Here is an 18,561-nt window from a genome sequence, read left to right as displayed (position 1 = left end):
CATAAACTGGTCCCCTCTGCAATAAGGTAATATTCTGCAGGAAATTAACGGTTTCAAAACAGTCTATTTATTTGTGCTAAAACACATCCATGGGACATTTTCAAAGAGGTAGGGGCAACTAGTTTGCAGTTGATTTTAAAATATATTCACTTTGTATTTCTTGAGAGATTTCAGGATTAAGAGTTAATATTTAAAGCGGGAGTTCACCCGAAAAACATTTTTTAACATTAGATTGAGGCTCATTTTGTGAAGGGGAATCGCGTAGTTTTTTTTAAATCGAAGCTGTACTTACCGTTTTAGAGATGGATCTTCTCCGCCGCTTCCGGGTATGGTCTTCGGGAGTGGGCGTTCCTATTTGATTGACAGGCTTCCGACGGTCGCATCTATTGCGTCACGAGTAGCCGAAAGAAGCCGAACGTCGCTGCGCACCGACGTTCGTCTACTTTCGGAAAATCGTGACGCGATGTATGCGACTGTCGGAAGCCTGTCAACGCCCAGTCCCGCAGCCCATACCCGGAAGCGGCGGAGTAGATCTCTCTCTAAAACGGTAAGTACTGCTTCGATTTAAAAAAAAAACACCTGATTCCCCTTGACAAAACGAGCCTCAATCTAATGTTAAAAATTAACTTTTTGGGTGAACCTCCACTTTAAGAGAAATCTGTAGTGAGAATAGATAAGAGAATAGATAATGGCTGCCAAGGCCTCCTTTAAAGATTCTAGTGATCTAGCTGTCATGCTGACCAATGAATCCAATACATCCTGAGGCCCTGACCTGGTATATGTATGCAGATCAGGAGGTCTGCATGCTTGTCTTGGGTCATTGAAAAGTACTGAAATTGGACAGCCAAGTGTTTTTGTGAACAAGGTTTCCTTAACATTTGATTAATAAAGCTTTAACAATTGTTATAATTAAAGACTGTTACTTGGATGACATGTGACATCCAGCAGTCTCAAGTTCTATCTGCAAATGGCTGACTGGTTTGCTCCTGTAACAAGTCTCTGTCTTCTGCACTATCAGGTGAGCTGTGTTTGGATCCTGGGGTAACATACCCCGGATGGGGGAAAGATATGATATGGGGCAAAAAATGGGCATGACTCTTGGCTGAGACTAGCCCTTCTTATGAGGTGATTGCTTTAACATGTAACTGATTAAAATGGTTTTAAAAATGTAATTCTAATAATCTTGAGAGCATGGTGTACTTTGTGACTGGCTCCATGTTAGGCAGATCCTATTGGGATAGAAATGATATAAGCCCAAATTGCTAAATTGCTTTTTAACCGCTTCCGGACCGCCGCATGTACATTTACGTCGGCAGAATGGCACGGACAGGCACATTGGCGCCTAGACGTCGGTCGGGGATCCGATCGGGACCCCCCCCCCCCCCCCGGTACATGTGGCAGTTCCCGTGGCTTCAGGAGCGATCCGGGACGAGGGCGCAGCTATTAGTTTCTAGCCGCCCCCTCGCGATCGCTCCCTGGAGCTGAAGAACGGGGAGAGCCGTATGTAAACACGGCTTCCCCGTGCTTCACTGTGGCGGCTGCATCGATCGAGTGACCCCTTTTATAGGGAGGCTCGATCGATGACGTCAGTCCTACAGCCACACCCCCCTACAGTTGTAAACACACACTAGGTGAACCCTAACTCCTACAGCGCCCCCTGTGGTTAACTCCCAAACTGCAACTGTCATTTTCACAATAAACAATGCAATTTAAATGCATTTTTTGCTGTGAAAATGACAATGGTCCCAAAAATGTGTCAAAATTGTCCGCCATAATGTCGCAGTCATGAAAAAAATCGCTGATCGCCGCCATTAGTAATAAAACTATCCCCTATTTTGTAAACGCTATAAATTTTGCGCAAACCAATCGATAAACGCTTATTGCGAAGAATAGGTAGAAGAATACGTATCGGCCTAAACTGAGGGAAAAAAAAAATTTGATATAGGTTTTTGGGGGATATTTATTATAGCAAAAAGTAAAAAATATTGCATTTTTTCAAAATTGTCGCTCTATTTTTGTTTATAGCGCAAAAAATAAAAACTGCAGAGGTGATCAAATACCACCAAAAGAAAGCTCTATTTGTGGGGAAAAAAGGACGCCAATTTTGTTTGGGAGCCACGTCGCATGACCACGTAATTGTCTGTTAAAGCGACGCAGTGCCGAATTGTAAAAACGCCTTTGGGCATTTAGCAGCATATTGGTCCGGGGCTTAAGTGGTTAAAGACCCAAGCTCCAGAGATCTCATCCTAATCCGGGATCCTCCTCCATCGTCTTGCATCCTGTATGCGCACATCAGCTACATGCTTGTCCTAGGCCATTTACAGAGTAGTGAAATAAAATGACAGCTCTGGAGCAAGCGTCTACAAAAACAAGTTGGCAATGGCATCTCCATCATCCTTATCCCAATATGTTCCCTTTCCGAAAATTAGAGATTGAATAAATAGGACTGTCACACAGTCCTGGGAAAACATGTCTAAAGTCTGACATCACCAAGGCATCATGTGTCTGACATCACCAAGGCATCATGTGTCTGACATCACCAAGGTATCATGTGTGGGGAAACATCCGCCTCTGCTGTGAAGAGGCAGCAGGTACTCCTGTTGTATGCAAGACCCAATGGCAGTGTGTGTGTGATCCTTTCCATTTATAATAAAGCACTTTAGAGAAATGTGGCTTTTCTCGGTTACTTCCTAACTTAGGAATACATTGGAAACTGTTTTTTGCTGATCCCTTTACTAATGTTTTGTTTATTTTGGACTGCTGGTCAGTAGATTAAAGATGAGTGGAATAAAGACCGTCTGCATTTTTATTTATCCAGATCAATGCAAAGCTACTAGTAGATGGACACCTTGGCTGGACTTGTTCAGTAATGATGTCATGGTGCAATGAAACATCAACAATTTACACCTATGTTACCCCCCTAATTTTCTTATGAACTGTGTTGGAGCAGGGTGGTTTCACAGCTTTTTGTGACACTCATAATGATGGAAATAAATCTACACTCCAGGTAAACACAGACGCAGAATAAATGCTTATAAGGGAGCTGCTTTTCTTGCCAAAGGATTGTTTTAGCCTCTTCTGCTCTTTGGCTGTGTATGAAGAGGTTAAAACAATCCTAACTGTCTGAACACTACAAACCAAGAAGCTTTTGTTTGTTTTTTTAATCTTCAAAGCAAAATCACCTATCAATGTCCCCATGCTTTATTTTGTTGAAAAATCGCTTGGAAAAATACCCCCTTGCATTTCCAGCCACGGCCACATTAAGTAAGGGCAGATTATTCATGTAGCATTTACTTTCTGGAATCCATCTGCCCTTGGCTCAGGCATGCAGACACAAGGGCGTGCTTTGCTGAGAGAGCCCCATCTCCTGATGTAATAAAAAGACTCCTGTGATGTATGTCATTTTGGCCTTGGCCAGAAAGAAGGAACCAGCTGAAGAAGCGTAAAAGTGAGGAAAAGTTTATGACAAAAAAAAAAATCTTCCTATCAATTTACTAATGTTATCTATAATGGTTCTGAGAGAACGGAGCCTTTAACAGTTCCTGGCTTCTGTCTATGCATCTTCACCAGTTAGGGACAGTCTAAACTCTGCACCAATCTGTGTGTCCACAGTGGAAAGCATTTGGTGTAAAGCCATAGCTTGTTACTTCATCAACTTTAAGGGAAGAAAAATCCTCAAACACCCATGTACTCAATGCTTTCCTCCATAATATCCCCAAGTAAAGGAGGGTCTGTGCCTGGGGGAGAGTCACCTGAGGAGAACGGTGTCAGAACAGGACATTGCTTCGGGATAAGGGAACGGCTATCGCCTAGACTCCAAGAAAAGAACTTTATGGTGAGTACCAAAAATTATTATGTGTGTGTGTGTATGTATATGTATATATATATATATATATATATATATATATATATATATATATATATATATATATTTCCTTGAAACATGAAACCATGTATCACAGTGGGGATGGTGAGTTCAGAGTGATGTGCAATGTTAGTTTTCTGCAACGCATTTTGCTTTTAGGCCAAAAAGTAAAATTTCTTTATCGTACATCATGGGACACAGAGCCTTAAGTATTTACTTAATGGGTAATAGGCCACCTTCAGGTGTTGACACTGGTTAACACTAATTGAAGTTTACTCCCTCTATAACCCCTCCTCCTCCCAGGAGCACATCAGTTTTTTTCGCCAGTGTCTAAAGGTGTTGGTCACGAGGGAAGAAGTGCTCTGAAGAGCTTCAGGAGGGATCCATGCTGGATTTAAATTCCTCCATAAAAAGAAGCCAGAAAAAGGTTTAATAAGGTCTGGCAGGCCTGGTTTGATGCTGATATTACTGCGGGTTAGAGCGGGAGGCTGACTGGTGGGCTTGATTTCTAGATTGCTTACTATACATGTGAAACGGATGGGCTTATCTATGCTGTAGTGGTGGGGGGGGCTATACTTGATCCTTCATTGACCATCCCCTTGATGGGGGTGGAATGCCCGCTGGGGATTGTGGCTAGTTATTGAGTTGGATGTTATATACTTGCCATTGCTTATTTGAATCAACAAATTTTTGCTGGTGCTATTGCCTGGAGTGGTGGTGGACTGAGTTTTGGGGTTATGGGAGGGAGGGGGGGTGGGATTGGGGTTGGGTGGTATGTTTAAATAGGCAGTTACCTATGTTAGGTAAGTTGTCAATGTTACGACCATGTTGGTCATGAGAGACCTGGTATTGGCCACGTTTTCTATGTTTGTATGTCTTGTTGCAAATATTTCAATAAAAATAATTTTTCAAAAAAAAAGAAGCCAGATCCAACCACATTGCCACTGAGGCCTAAATGGATGGTACCTGGGACCTTGTATCCGAAGCACAAGGTTTTGCCTGTAATGCCACTTTGTAGGGCTGGACCTCCGAAATCCAGGGTTTAGGTCTTTGTAAAATTACCTAAAACTCCTGAGGAGGTGCTATACATGGCCCAAGGCAGTGGAACCCTGTTTCAGGAACCCCGTCCTTGAAGGTTTGACTGACTGACAGTCTCTGCTCTGGCCCCCCCCCCTTTGTATTCTGGTCTGGAACACTTAAAAAAAAAGGGGGTTTTTTTCCAGAGGGGCGGCGCCTAAACGCAGTGTCGCGAAAATGTCTACGAGACACGTGCAGGCTGGAAACAAACAAATGGAAAGCTGCGTCAGTCTCCTCTGCTGCTGAGGAGGAAACGGCTGCCTGCACACAGGGACACGCGTATGGGTTGCACTGGCATTCCTGATTCAGGAAATACTTTTTCCAGCACTAGGCTGAATTGTATAGCGACTTGATATAGGTCATGACTATTTCAGCGATTTAGTGCAAATTGTTTATGTACTTCGGACTATGCCTGCCAAAAAGACACCTCAAAAACCAAGAAAGCAAAAATTTCACCCCCAGGCATTGGGATCTCAAGCTGTATTCCCACGCTGTCATCCTCGCCTGAATCGCCAAGTATAGCAACTCAGGGTGAGCTATTAGAACAAACTGATGGTGCAGCTGCCCCTCACATCTTGGCACCTGTATACGTGACTGAAGATGCCCTTTCCTCCTCCCTCCAGGGTTTGGAAGAATGATTAGCGGCTTTAATCGCATCCTCTATTCAGATGGATAAGAAACATACTAGGTCCCCTTCCCCCCACTCCAGCTTTGCTAGGGGAACAGTGGACTCACGCTGAGGTGTTACCCTCAATCGATCAGGAAGAAAAACAAACCGATGATTCCTCAATAGAGGAGACAACGGTAGATGAACCTTTTTTCAGCTTCCCAAACGAAGAAATTGCTGATACAATCTCTTGCAGAAATAGTTCTTCCACCTTCATGCTGCCTCTAACAGACTCATGAAAACTCAGCCTCTTCCTTATGTTCTTTAACCTTCCCATGCTTTGCCCACGTTTCCAGCACATGCATATTTCCGGAATGGGATCATCCAGATAAGCACTTCCTTCCTCCTAAGAATTTTTGCAACTCGCTATCCTCTGGAGGAAAAATTCTCCAAAAGATGGAAAGTAAACGCAATTGACGCTGCAATTTCCAATGTGAATAATAACTTGTCCTGTAGACAATGCACATATGCTTAAGAATCCAACAGATAAGTGGGAATCCCTGCTAAAATCTGCCTTTTCCATAGCAGGTGCCGTCACTCAGCCCGCAGTCTCCGTGATAGGCGTTTGCCAATCCCTAAAGGACCAATTTAAATTGGCCCTTAGAGAACTCCGTACACAACAAGCTCGGGATTTGGCTGAACTACCAAAGACCTTATGTTTTGCCATAGATGCCATTAAAGATTCTATTCACCAGGCATCCCGCCTTACGCTTATGCTTGTACATATGAGCAGGATCCTGTGGCTAAAAAATTGGTCAGCTGAAACGCCATGTAAGAACCACCTAACTAGGTTCCCCTTCCATGGGGAGCGACTTTTCGGAAAAGACTTGGATAAATATATCAAGACAATTTCCAGTGGCAAAAGCACTCTTTTACCCGTAAAAAGAAAATGAAAACGCCCTGCATTTAAACAGGCTCTTTCCCCGGCGCCAAGGGCTTCCGCCTCTAAGCAGTGGCGACAGCCTCCGTCATCAGACTCTAGAGCAAGACCTCAGGGTCAGACCCAGGCTCAAAAGAAGCCCTGGAGTAGGAAATCTGCAAAACAGAATCCTAAAGCCTCGTCATGAAGAGGCAACCCCCCTCACCAAGGTGGGGGGAAGACTTCTGCACGTTTCTGAAGTCTGGAAAAAGGAAATTCCAGGACACATGGGTCATCTCCACGGTAACGCTGGGATACAAGCTGGAATTCCGGAACTTTCCACCGTCTCGTTTCCTAAGATCAAGCGTGCCCAAAGATCCAGAGAAAAGACCATCTCTGTTTCAGGCACTGGACCGATTAATATCTCGGGGGTGATCATACAGATCCCCACAAAGGAGCAAGGTCTGGGGTTTTATTCAAGTCTTTTCATGGTACCAAAACCAAATGGGAACGTCAGACCCATTCTAGATCTAAGAAGGCTAAATCAATTCCTGAAGATCCGCTCCTTTCGCATGGAGACAATCAGATCAGTAGTTTCCATCCTTCTAGGAGGAGAAGTTCTCACGTCAATCGACATCAGGGATGCATACCCGCATGTCCCTATATTTCCTGCTCTTTAAAAGTTTCTGCGGTTCAAATTGGAACAATAGCATTTCCAGTTTGTAGCCCTGCCCTTCAGGCTGGTGAACACCCGAGGTGCTGTGGCTAAAGTGCTGGCCCCACCTCTAGCCAGGTTAAGGGCCCAGGGCATAACAATCATAGCGTACCTCGACTATCTATTACTTATAGATCAATCAGTGACTCGTTTGGAGCAAAATGTATGCACTACAACCAACTATCTGAAAGCATTAGGTTGGAGTCTCAACCTAGAAAAATCTTCCTTAATACCGCTAAAAAGACTGGAGTACTTGGGTCTGATCATAGACACAGCCCAGGAAAAAGTGATCTTGCCTCAAGCAAAGATCAACTCCATAAGAGAACTGGTGCGGAGGGTCAGGTCAAACGGCAATCCCTCCATTCGCTTCTGCATGAGGTTACTAGGAACCATGGTGGCTTCATTCGAAGCAGTTCCTTATGCCCAGTTCCATTCAAGACCGTTGCAAAACGGTATCTTGTCTGCTTGGGACAAGACAATTCAAGCCTTAGACTCGCCAATGCGGTTGTCCCTAAGAGTGGCCCAAAGCCTCACTTGGTGGTTACTAACCCAGAATCTGCTGAAAGGAAAATCCTTCAGACCAGTTATCTGGAAAGTGGTAACGACGGATGCCAGCCTCTCAGGCTGGAGAACGGTACTAGAAGGGACAACTGTCCAAGGACAATGGTCAAGAACCGAAAGAAGCTTGCCCATCAATATCCTAGAGATTCGCGCAGTGCGTCTGGCTCTAAAGGCCTAGACTTCCAGGCTACGGAATTGCTCTGTCAGGATTCAATCCGACAATGCCACAGCTGTGGCCTATCTCAATCACCAAGAGTCTCTCGGCACAGAGAGAGGTGAACCATATTCTAACTTGGGCAGAAAGGAATGTTCCTTGCCTTTCTGCAATCTTCATTCCGGGAGTAGAGAATTGGCAGGCGGACTACTTAAGTCACCAGCAGTTATTCCCAGGGGAATGGTCGCTTCACCCTGACATATATTTTGTGATGTTTGCCAAAGATGGGGGACTTTGGAAGTAGATCTAGCATCCAGATTCAACACGAAGTTGATCAACTTTGTGGCCAGAACAAGGGATCCACTCGCATGCGGAACGGATGCGTTGGTGACCCCATGGGATCAGTTCTCGCTGATATATGCATTTCCCCCATCCAGTTGCTGCCTTGATTTCTTTGCAGAATCAAGCTAGAAAGAAAACCAATAATTCTGGTGGCACCAGCATGGCCCAGAAGGTCATGGTATGCAGAAATCGTAAAGATGGCAGTGGAGGGCCTATGGTCCCTCCCACTACGGTCAGACCTTCTCTCTCAGGGACTGATATTCCATCCTTCCTTACGGTTTCTAAATTTAACGGCTTGGCTATTGAAACCCACATTCTAAAGAAACGTGGGCTTTCCGGGTTGGTTATCTCCACCCTGATTAATGCCAGAAAACCAGCTTCCAGAACTATATAATATAGAGTCTGGAAGGCTTATGTTTCCTGGTGTGAATCCAAGGGTTGGCACCCTCGGAGATATATCATAGGCAGAATTCTTGCCTTTCTACAATTAGGGGTAGAGATGAAGTTGGCCTTAAGTACTATTAAAGACCAAGTCTCGGCTTTATCGGTCTTATTTTAAAGACCACTTGCTACTCATTCTTTAGTCCGAGGCTTTATACAAGGGGTAACGCGGCTTAATCCGCCCGTCAAACCTCCCTTGAATCCTTGGGACTTAAACTTAGTTTTGTCTGTGTTACAAAAACAGCCATTTGAACCGATATTCCTCTAGTCCTGCTGACAAGGAAGTTGGTATTTTTGGTTGCTATATCCTCAGCATGGAGGGTTTCAGAGTTGGCTGCTCTTTCTTGTAAAGAGCTGTATTTAAATTTTCATGAGGACAGAGTGGTGCAACGCCCACGTCCAGGCTTTTTGCCAAAAGTAATTTCAGGTTTTCACCTGAATCAAGATATTGTCCTGCCATCGTTTTTTTTCCAAAACCATGTTCCAGGGAAGAAAGGTTACTACATTGTCTTGATGTGGTGAGAGCAGTGAAAATCTATTTAAAGAAAACAGCTCAGATTTGTAAGACTGATATTTATTCTGCCGAAGGGACAGGCAGCATCGAAATCCACTGTCGCTAAGTGGATTCGGCAAGTGATAATTCAAACTTATGATTGAAGGGGCAAGATTCCCCCGTTTCAAGTTAAAGGCGCATTGTACCAGGTTGGTTAGTGCTTCTTGGGCAGTGCGTCATCAGGCCTTCATGGCTCAGATCTGTAAGGCTGCAACTTTGGTCTTCAGTGCATACATTCACAACATTTTATCAGGTGGATGTAAGGAGGTATGAGGATATCGCCTTTGGGCGCAGTGTGCTGCAAGCAGCAGTATAGATTCTCAGGTGTGGGTGTACCCTGCGGGTTGTTTCTCCCACCCCTCAAGTGGCATTGCTATGGGATGTCCCATTGAGTAAATACTTAAAGCGGGGGTTCACCCTTAGAGGGCACTTTTCCCCCTTAGATTCCTGCTCGTTATTACTAGGGGAATCGGCTATTTATTTAAAAATAGGTGCAGTACTTACCCGTTTACGAGACGCATCCTCTCCGTCGCTTCCGGGTATGGGCTTCGGGAATGGGCGTTCCTTCTTGATTGACAGGTTTCCGAGAGGCTTCCGACGGTCGCATCCATCGCGTCACGATTTTCCGAAAGAAGCCGAACGTCGGTGCGCAGGCGCAGTATAGAGCCGCACCGACGTTCGGCTTCTTTCGGCTACGAGTGACGCGATGGATGCGACCGTCGGAAGCCTCTCGGAAGAATGTCAATCAAGAAGGAACGCCCGCTCCCGAAGACCATACCCGGAAGCGACGGAAGAAGATGCAGCTCGAAAACGGGTAAGTACTGCACCTATTTTAATACAAATAGCCGATTCCCCTAGACCGAACGAGCAGGAATCTAGGGGAAGAAAACATTTTTTTTTAGAAATGGGTGAACTCCCGCTTTAAGGCTCTGTGTCCCATGATGTACGATAAAGAAAATAGGATTTTTATTACAGCTTATCTGTAAAATGCTTTTCTTGGAGTACATCATGGCACACCTAGGTCCCTCCCCTCTTTGGGATTTAGACATATTGCTTTGCTACAAAGGAGGAGGGGTTATATAGGGAGTAAACTTCCTTAATTAAGGTTTACCAGTGTCAACACCTGAAGGTGGTCTATTACCCATTAAGTAAATACTTAAAGAGTCACTAAAGGATTTTTTTTTTTAGCTAAATAGCTTCCTTTACCCTAATGCAGTCCTGGTTTCATGTCCTCATTGTTCGTTTTTGCTGTAATACTTCCCTGTTCTGAACACTTCCTGGTTGTCTGTTTCCGTATGAAAGAAGTACTGGGAGCTTCTCTCTGTGGTCACTAATCAAGAAGGTGTGATTCCTGTGTGTTTAAAAACCCTCAGAACCAATCACTTTCATTTTAAAAACAAACACTTCTATTGGCTCTGTGTCTGTCCTTCACACAAGCCTGAAACTAGATGAAAAACAAAACAAAGTGCAGGCACATTATATGATTGATTTTTATCTATTTTTTTAATCATTTTTAAAAGGAATCGGTTAACTATTATGTCTCTATACCCCGTAAACAGTCATTTCAGCAAAAAAAAATCCTTTACAACTCCTTTAAGGCTTTGTGTCCCATGATGTACGATAAAGAAAATAGGATTTTACAGGTAAGCTGTAATAAAAATCCAGTTTTTGGTCTCATCTGACCAGAGCACCTTCTTCCACATGCTGTGTCTCCCACATGGCTTCTCACAAACTGCAAATGGGACTTCTTATGACTTTCTTTCAACAATTGCTTTCTTCTTGCCACTCTTCTATAAAGGACAGATTTGTGGAGTGCACGACTAATCATTGTCCTGTGGACAGATTCTCCCACCTGAGCTGCGGATCTCTGCAGCTCCTCCAGAGTTACCATGGGCCTTGTGGCTGCTTCTCTGATTAATAATCTCCTTGCCCGGCCTGTCAGTTTAGGTGGACGGCCATGTCTTGGTAGGTTTGTAGTTGTGCCATACTCTTTCCATTTTCAGATGATGGATTGAACAGTAATCTGTGAGATGTTCAAAGCTTGGGATATTTTTTTTTTATAACCTAACCCTGCTTTAAACTTCTCCATAACTTTATCGTTGGCCTTTGCGATGTTGTTTGTTCACTAAGGTTCTCTAACAAACCTCTGAGGGCTTCACAGAACATCTGTATGTATACTGAGATTAAATTACACACAGGTGGACTTTATTTACTAATTAGATGACTTCTGAAGGCAATTGGTCCCACTAGATTTTAGTTGGGGGTATCAGAGTAAAGGGGGCTGAATACAAATGCATGTCACACTTTTCAGATATTTATTTGTAAAAAAAATTGAAAACCATTTCCCTTCCACTTCACAACCTATGTGCAACTTTGTGTTCTATCACATAAAATCCCAATAAAATCTATTTACCTTTTTGGTTGCAACATGTACAAAATTATTAATCAAAAGCCTAACTGCTGGACAGGTGCCACATCCCAATGTATATACAAGAAACAATATGGATTGGAGAAGGGTCTTTGCTGGTGCCTCTAAAGTCCCTTCTCCAATCCATTTTGTTTCTTGGTTGTAACATGACAAAATATGGAAAACTTCAACGGGTTCTAATACTTTTTCAAGGCACTGTTCTGTGTATTATTATTATTAACTTCAGTTTGATGTTCTAGGCTCGCATTTGCAAATACAGAGTGCAAATCAACTCTCAAGCTGGACATACACTGATCAAAATTCATCTGGCTCAGCATGGACTGGCCAAATTTCAGTCAGTGCGTTGCTGTCGCTACTCAATAGAAGTCAGTTCCTCCATCCACAATGTTTGTGTGGATGAAAAGATGTTTCAGGTGGTAATATTTACTGCCCTCTGGAAAGCGATCTGTGGTGAATTGCTTTTCAGTTGCTATTGCACCTTACCTGTTTTTTTTTGTAATTGCTGTAGGGGAATTTTATATTGTAGGACCATGCTAAAATTGCAAGCCAAAAGCTTGGGTCATGGTTGAGGTGGGGCCCCATTGATCATAGAGGGGGAATTTGACAGGTGATGCTGCTTGTCAAGTTCTTCAGCCCAAGTTAAATTGTCCCTGGCTGCCAGTGGGATAGAGACATTCCATTTTTTTTGTTCATAGCCCACTGACTGAACCAAAACAAAAGTCTATGGCCAGCAAGCCTTGTACACAAGGTACGATTGTTGGCAGGGGATTGTCTGTTGTCCTAAAATCTTACTGTTAGTACGTTCCTTTTGACAATTGTCCAATTTTTGGCTGGCAGGCTAGTACATTTTTGGTGGACAACGGTTCAACGTTGGATTTTCGTATGGTCAGTACACAAATCCGTCACACAAAAACATGAAATTAGCAGAAGGGGCCCAAAGGTTGGCGCTCAAGCTGAAATTCCTCGTAGTACATCATTACATTCTTGTTTGTGGCACGATAAGTGTGTACCGTTAGTATGCAAGAAAAGATCCTGGCACACGCCCTATAGACAAAAAGCAGACGATCAGTTGCCCAACAATCATACTGTGTGTACTTTTAGTCTCTACTCTATCTCAGTCCAGCAAAATTACTTCAGTGAGGAGTGGGTGAGCTTAGCATTTTATAAGGCTGGGGTCACACCTCTGTGAATTGGATGCGAGTGTCACCACATTCAATTCGCATAGCAGGAGAATGTGACCGGCTCTCTATGGAGCCGGTTCGCATATCTCTGGGGCGGCTGCGGAGCGCACTGCACAGAAATGCTGTGCGTCTTTGGCTCAGTTTTAGATTTGTCCCCGATTCGTCCCTGAACCGGAGAATGGGGACTCGCAGCGTTCCTGTGCGATACGCAGTCGGTTCCAGTGTGAAGCGAGCCTTACAGATTTTAGATCATTTGGATAGAGCGAGTACACTAACTGAATATAGGGGAAATAGTCAAAAGGTGGGCTGCATTTCTGATTTACTATCGCTTTAGGGGCCAGCAATAAAAGTAAAATGATAATTTAAAGCCCATGCCTTTTATTTCAGGATACATTTTTAGCCAGTGTGTAGCTTTCAGTAAATACCGAATACGGCTTCTTCTAATGTTCACCCCCAGAAACATACAACATAGCCAAAGATATATACAAAATTTTATTGCAGTATAATTTGTTTTATTTTTTTATACAAAAAAAATGATTAATATATAGATTGACTTATTTGATATAAAATGGTGAAAAGACTGTACAAAAACAAACACTATGTATCCAAAGCTTAATGGAGTGCATCTGAATGTTTCATTTTGTAAGGTACATGTACCCCAGACAGGGGTAAAGACAGCCAGATCTGAAGGCTCACCCAAAATTGAGGACCTAATAGTTTATTGGAAAGCTTTAGCACCTTTGTATGCAACCATAATGTGTGGTCCAATGACATTTTTAAATGAAAACTACTGGTAAAGTGCAGGCAGTTTGTGGTTAAACCCAAATCCTGTATGCCTGGGGAGAAGCCGGGTCCCAGGCTGTATACTGCTCTGGCTTCAGATAGAAGGAGAGGTTTAGTACATACAGGCACTATATAAAACTTGAGCCTGGAATCAGTGTATATACCATGAACATAAACATGGCTGCTCATGGTAGAAATAGCCTCTGAAAACTGCCTCCCATTCATTGCAATGGGTGCTTTCACACTGGGGAGGTGCGGCTGCAGGACGTCCTGCAAGCAGCATCTTTGGGTCGGATTGGGAGCGCTATAAATAGTGCTACCAAAATGCCCCTGCCCATTGAAATGAATGGGCAGCGCTTCCAAAGAGCCACTAAAGCACTGCAAAAATGATCGTCGCCTTAGTGGCGCTTTAGTGTGAAAGGGGTGCATAGATGGGAAACGTTGCTTGTGTTCGGCAATGTTTTTTTATTTTTTTTCCTTTAGGCCCCTCTCACACTTGTGCGACTTGGGACTGCAAGGTCGCGCCTCATGATTTCCAATGCGTACCGCTCATATCTGTGCAACTTCAAAGTAGTCCCTGCACTACTTTGGTCTGACTTTGATGCGACTTGAGGTCCATAGACCGCAAGATTACCCAGGTATTACTTCAAGTTGTATTAAAATTGCAGCACAAATCGCAGCCGCAAAATTGCAGCTAAATTGTGTGACTTTCAGGTCGCACAAGGGTGAAAGGGGCCTTAGCCCTGTGTAGTCCACATAAGGTCTTACACAAGTGTTCTAAGTTCAGTCACATTTGTTACTAAGAAAATCTCAAGAATGCTGATTTCAGGTTGCATCATTTTGTACAGCTGTCTTCAGTTTACATCCATTTATGTCCACAAAAATAGAAAAGGATGCAGAACTTTAGGCCCCTTTCACACGGGGCGCATCCATTTTCATCAGACATCCGCTTGCGCTGCAGGGATCGATCCGTTGATCCCCGCATGACAAATCCATCTCTGCACACTGTGCAGAAACAGACCGGTCAAATCTCCGCTCTCCTCTATGGGGGGATCGGATATAAATGAACCGTCTGTTCGTTATCCTCCGATCGACGGATGGAAAATAAATAGGGTTTTTATCCGTCTGGATTTAGCAGATCGGATGTCACTGCTGCCATCCGTCGCTCCATAGAGATGTATGGAGCGTCTGTTCAGGTCCACTTGAAAAAGGGGCCTTACTGTGTTTTGTGTTCATAACCTGACTTGGAAGTAAACCGACGTACAGTATGTCTGTTTACATCTGCTGGTTTGTACGTGCGACTTTAGCTGCCAGAATGTAGGCCTCATTTCACATGGGTGTACCTATCCATATGAGAAGGGCTGTCTTTGCCAGCGCGGGTATGCCCAGATCTTTGTGCCTCAGTGTGCAGGCAGTCCCATTAATGTCTCTTGGGACACATTGGTTGCATGCGCACAGGGGCTGGTCCCAATTTGACAGGCGTGCGGGTGGGGGATCTTCTAATCTAAACATGCTTGAGGAAAATATGGGGAGGAGACTGCTATTATTCACCTCCAGTCCCTGTTCTGCTTTTATAAGTCTGAACATTTGCAGTATTCGTTCCTGTTTATGGTAAGTACTGGTCCTAACAGTTTAGGATCTGACAGCCAGAATTATTGAATGCGGCGCTCCCATCTCACCCCCACAACTGACTTTTCCTATAAGGCATCCCAGTGTTGGGTGTACAGACATTATTTGGTGCACTCCATGCAGCACCATTTAGCTTTTGCTCTTTGCAGAGCTGAACAGATAGAAATAATTAGAACAAATAAACTTGAAAATGACATTCAATTACGCATACATATAAATAACCATTTGAGCAATAAAAACCGTTCACAACATAGAAAATTAAAATCCAAACTGACAACATGACAGACATGGCAGCCAGACTTGTCAACCTGTTACCAGCTGCTGAAAACATTGGGGTCGCCATTTTAAAAAACCTGTTAATTAAAATAGGAACATCTACGGCCAATCGGCAGGCGCAGCGCGACTCGCGCATGCGCCGTAGGGAACCGGGCAGTGAAGCCGCAGCGCTTCACTTCCTGGTTCCCTCAGCGTGGATGGCGGGGGGAGCAGCAGAGAGACGAGCGATCGCTCGTGCTCTGCTGCGATCAGCGCTGGACTCCAGGACAGGTAAGTGTCCTAATATTAAAAGTCAGCAGCTGCAGTATTTGTAGCTGCTGGCTTTTAATATTTTTTCCCCATGGCACATCCGCTTTAATTAAAATAGGAACATCTACGGCAATTTACCTCTTATGCCATGCGTGGCAGACATGGATTAGACAACCATGGACGAAGAAGATCATCACAATTGTCGCCATCATTTGCATAAGCAGTAGCAGGGTTAACGCTTGCAATGAAAGTATATACCATTTTTCAGAGCTATGAAATACAATTCCAGGATCTACAGCTAAAAATTAAGATATTATCAGAACAACTAGAAACTTCGAAACGGGATATTGAACAGCTGACCGACTTAATTAAAGAAAAGCAGGAGAAAAGCTGGAGTATGAAGAACTTTTTAAAAAAAAATTATTAAAAAAGGCAACTCCTCCACCTGACGTTACATCCGGGCAATAAATATGTGTAAACAAAAAAAAGAAAATTAAAATCCAAGTGTATGTACAGCCAGAAGTTTTTCGTAGTTATGGATAGAGTGGGGAAGTGTTAGAACCTCTGTAAATTTTGTATTGCTGTCCAGATCGCAGTCAAGTAGATTCTCCCTCTCTATATGTCGGGGTGACTGTGATCACTGAGACAAAAAACCCGAAATATTAAACATATTTTTGTAATCTAGTGGGGGAACCTGTTCTGGATACATCTGTCTATGAAGTGAATGTGTAGAGATTTCCTTTTGCTGTATGCTAGATCTCTATGACAGGGACTGAAGAGAAATCTCAGTAAGGGGACACAGATGGGGGGGGGGGGGGGGGGAACATACAAGGGTTCAACACTTCCCAACAAACAAAAGAATCCTTTGGCTTTAAATATATTTTAACGCTGAACACCAGGCAAGCGGCTATATACACATTTTAAATAATAATTTGTAATCAATAGTTTTATTTAAAAAAAAAGTAGGATAAAAAGCACCGCTTTGACCTTGCCTTTGACACTCACATGAAGTTTTCTCACAGTAAAGGTGTTTGGAGCCTGTATGGCCCATGATTGCTTTGACCAATGGAAGACTCAAGTCTATGATGACCTTTGTGGTCGTAGAGGACGTCTCTCCTCCACGACGGGCACTCAGTACTCAGAGCGGAGTGCGAGGACGGATCGGAGAACTGGACATAGCAGCATCGCCGAAAACATTGGTGTAGGAGGATTTAAGGAACTGGACATAGTTTTGCATACTGCGATTGGTACTTTCCGACTGCTCCAGCCTGTCCTTTAGATCTTGGAGGCGACTCTGGAAACGGCGCTCTGCCTAAAAAAGGGTAGCCCCCCCAAAAATGTAAAGTTAGAATCTAGTCTGGTGTAAATGGACATTGTGAGCAAACAGCCATTCTCTATACAGAAAGCAAAGACATCAGGAAGTCAAAACCAAAATTGCCAGCGGTATAGCCGCGCTGACCCATTGATTTCAATGGGCAGGAGCGGTATACACACCGCTCCAAAAATGCAGCTAGCAGGACTTTTCTTACTGTCCTGCTAGCGCAACGCTGAATGAATGGTGCAGCTGTTTGAGGGCGGATTACAGACACTATTTTTAACGCCATAGCGCCTGCAAAACGCCCTCAGTGTGAAAGGGGTCTAAGGAACAAGATACAAACAGAGGCATGGGAGGCCTGGGTTAGGGATAGCAAAAGATGCTTCACATAATATTTATTTTTAAAGCCCAACTGAACACTCAGTTTAAATTGGCAAAATACCTCTTGGAGCAAAACATTGAAACAAAAGGGTTTCAAACTAAGAATATTCTGTCCCATGACAGTACACAGCAGAGTATAACTCTCTGTATGGAAGCAGTGTTCTCTCTGCAAAGGTCCAACACCCCTCCTGCTCAGCCAGAGCTTCCCAATCAGCAGGGAGTGTTAGCTCTGAAACCACAGCATACTGGAAGGGGGCAGACATTTCTGCTCACATTCTAGAGAAAACCAACTTTAAGACCCCCATACACACTATTTGATTTTCTGCAGATATTTGTCTTCAGATTTACCAAAACCATGTTGTGCAAGGGCCTGCCTGACTGCATACAAATTGAAACTCCTAAGGTTTGACCTCGTATATCATATGGTATTGGTAAATCTGAAGACAAAAATCTGCAGAAAATCTCATGGTGTGTATGGGGCCTTTGACTTAATGTATTTTGCTTTGATGTACCCCTGAAAAGTATTTAGTGCTTTCAAGGCTAACTTCACTTTTAACATGTTACACCCATAGTTAGGATGTAACATGTTGGACCCACCCCCCCGTGACAACATGAGTTTTTTTTTTTTCCTTAACTTCAGCACCTGCTGTCAAATATTACATTAGGCTCCGCCCCCACACAGCCGCGTCATTCATTCACAGAGATATGTGGTCCCGCTCTCCGACTAAAAACAAGTATGGGCAGGGAGCTGGAGAAAGCGTTTACAGGAGCATGGCATTGCACGCATAAGTGGTCGGTAGTGTTTGATCGCTTGGTTCTCAGTGTTGGGCTCCTTTCACGTGTTGCGGTGGCGGTATAGCGGCGCGATTTTTAGCACCGCTATACCGTCGTATTTACTGCGATATTCGGCCGGTGCGGTTTAAACCCCCACTAGCGGCCGAAAAAGGGTTAATACGGCCCGGCAGAGGCGCATTGCGGGTGGTATTACCGCGGTTTCCCATTGATTTCAATGGGAAGAAGCGGTATAGGAGCAGTAAACACCCCGCTCCTATATGTAAAGCGCTGCGCGAACTCTTGGCTCTATA

General features: G+C 43.9%; 1 protein-coding gene across 3 annotated transcripts in view; it reads right to left on the bottom strand.

Annotated features, from left to right (window-relative positions):
• Positions 1-16,708: 16,708 nt before the first annotated feature.
• The window catches only part of ODF2 (outer dense fiber of sperm tails 2), a 71,876-nt gene continuing 70,023 nt past the window's right edge, over positions 16,709-18,561 (bottom strand). For all 3 annotated transcript variants that reach the window (XM_040324741.1, XM_040324739.1, XM_040324740.1), the window contains one exon: positions 16,709-17,092. In XM_040324741.1, the coding sequence (XP_040180675.1) occupies positions 16,919-17,092 (174 nt within the window). In that variant the 3' untranslated portion in view covers positions 16,709-16,918. The remainder of the gene's footprint in view (positions 17,093-18,561) is intronic.

The sequence above is a fragment of the Rana temporaria genome, chromosome 9 (assembly GCF_905171775.1).
Source record: "Rana temporaria chromosome 9, aRanTem1.1, whole genome shotgun sequence".
Taxonomy (NCBI): domain Eukaryota; kingdom Metazoa; phylum Chordata; class Amphibia; order Anura; family Ranidae; genus Rana; species Rana temporaria.
Note: the sequence above shows the minus strand (reverse complement) of the source record. Positions and strands in the feature narration are given on the sequence as shown.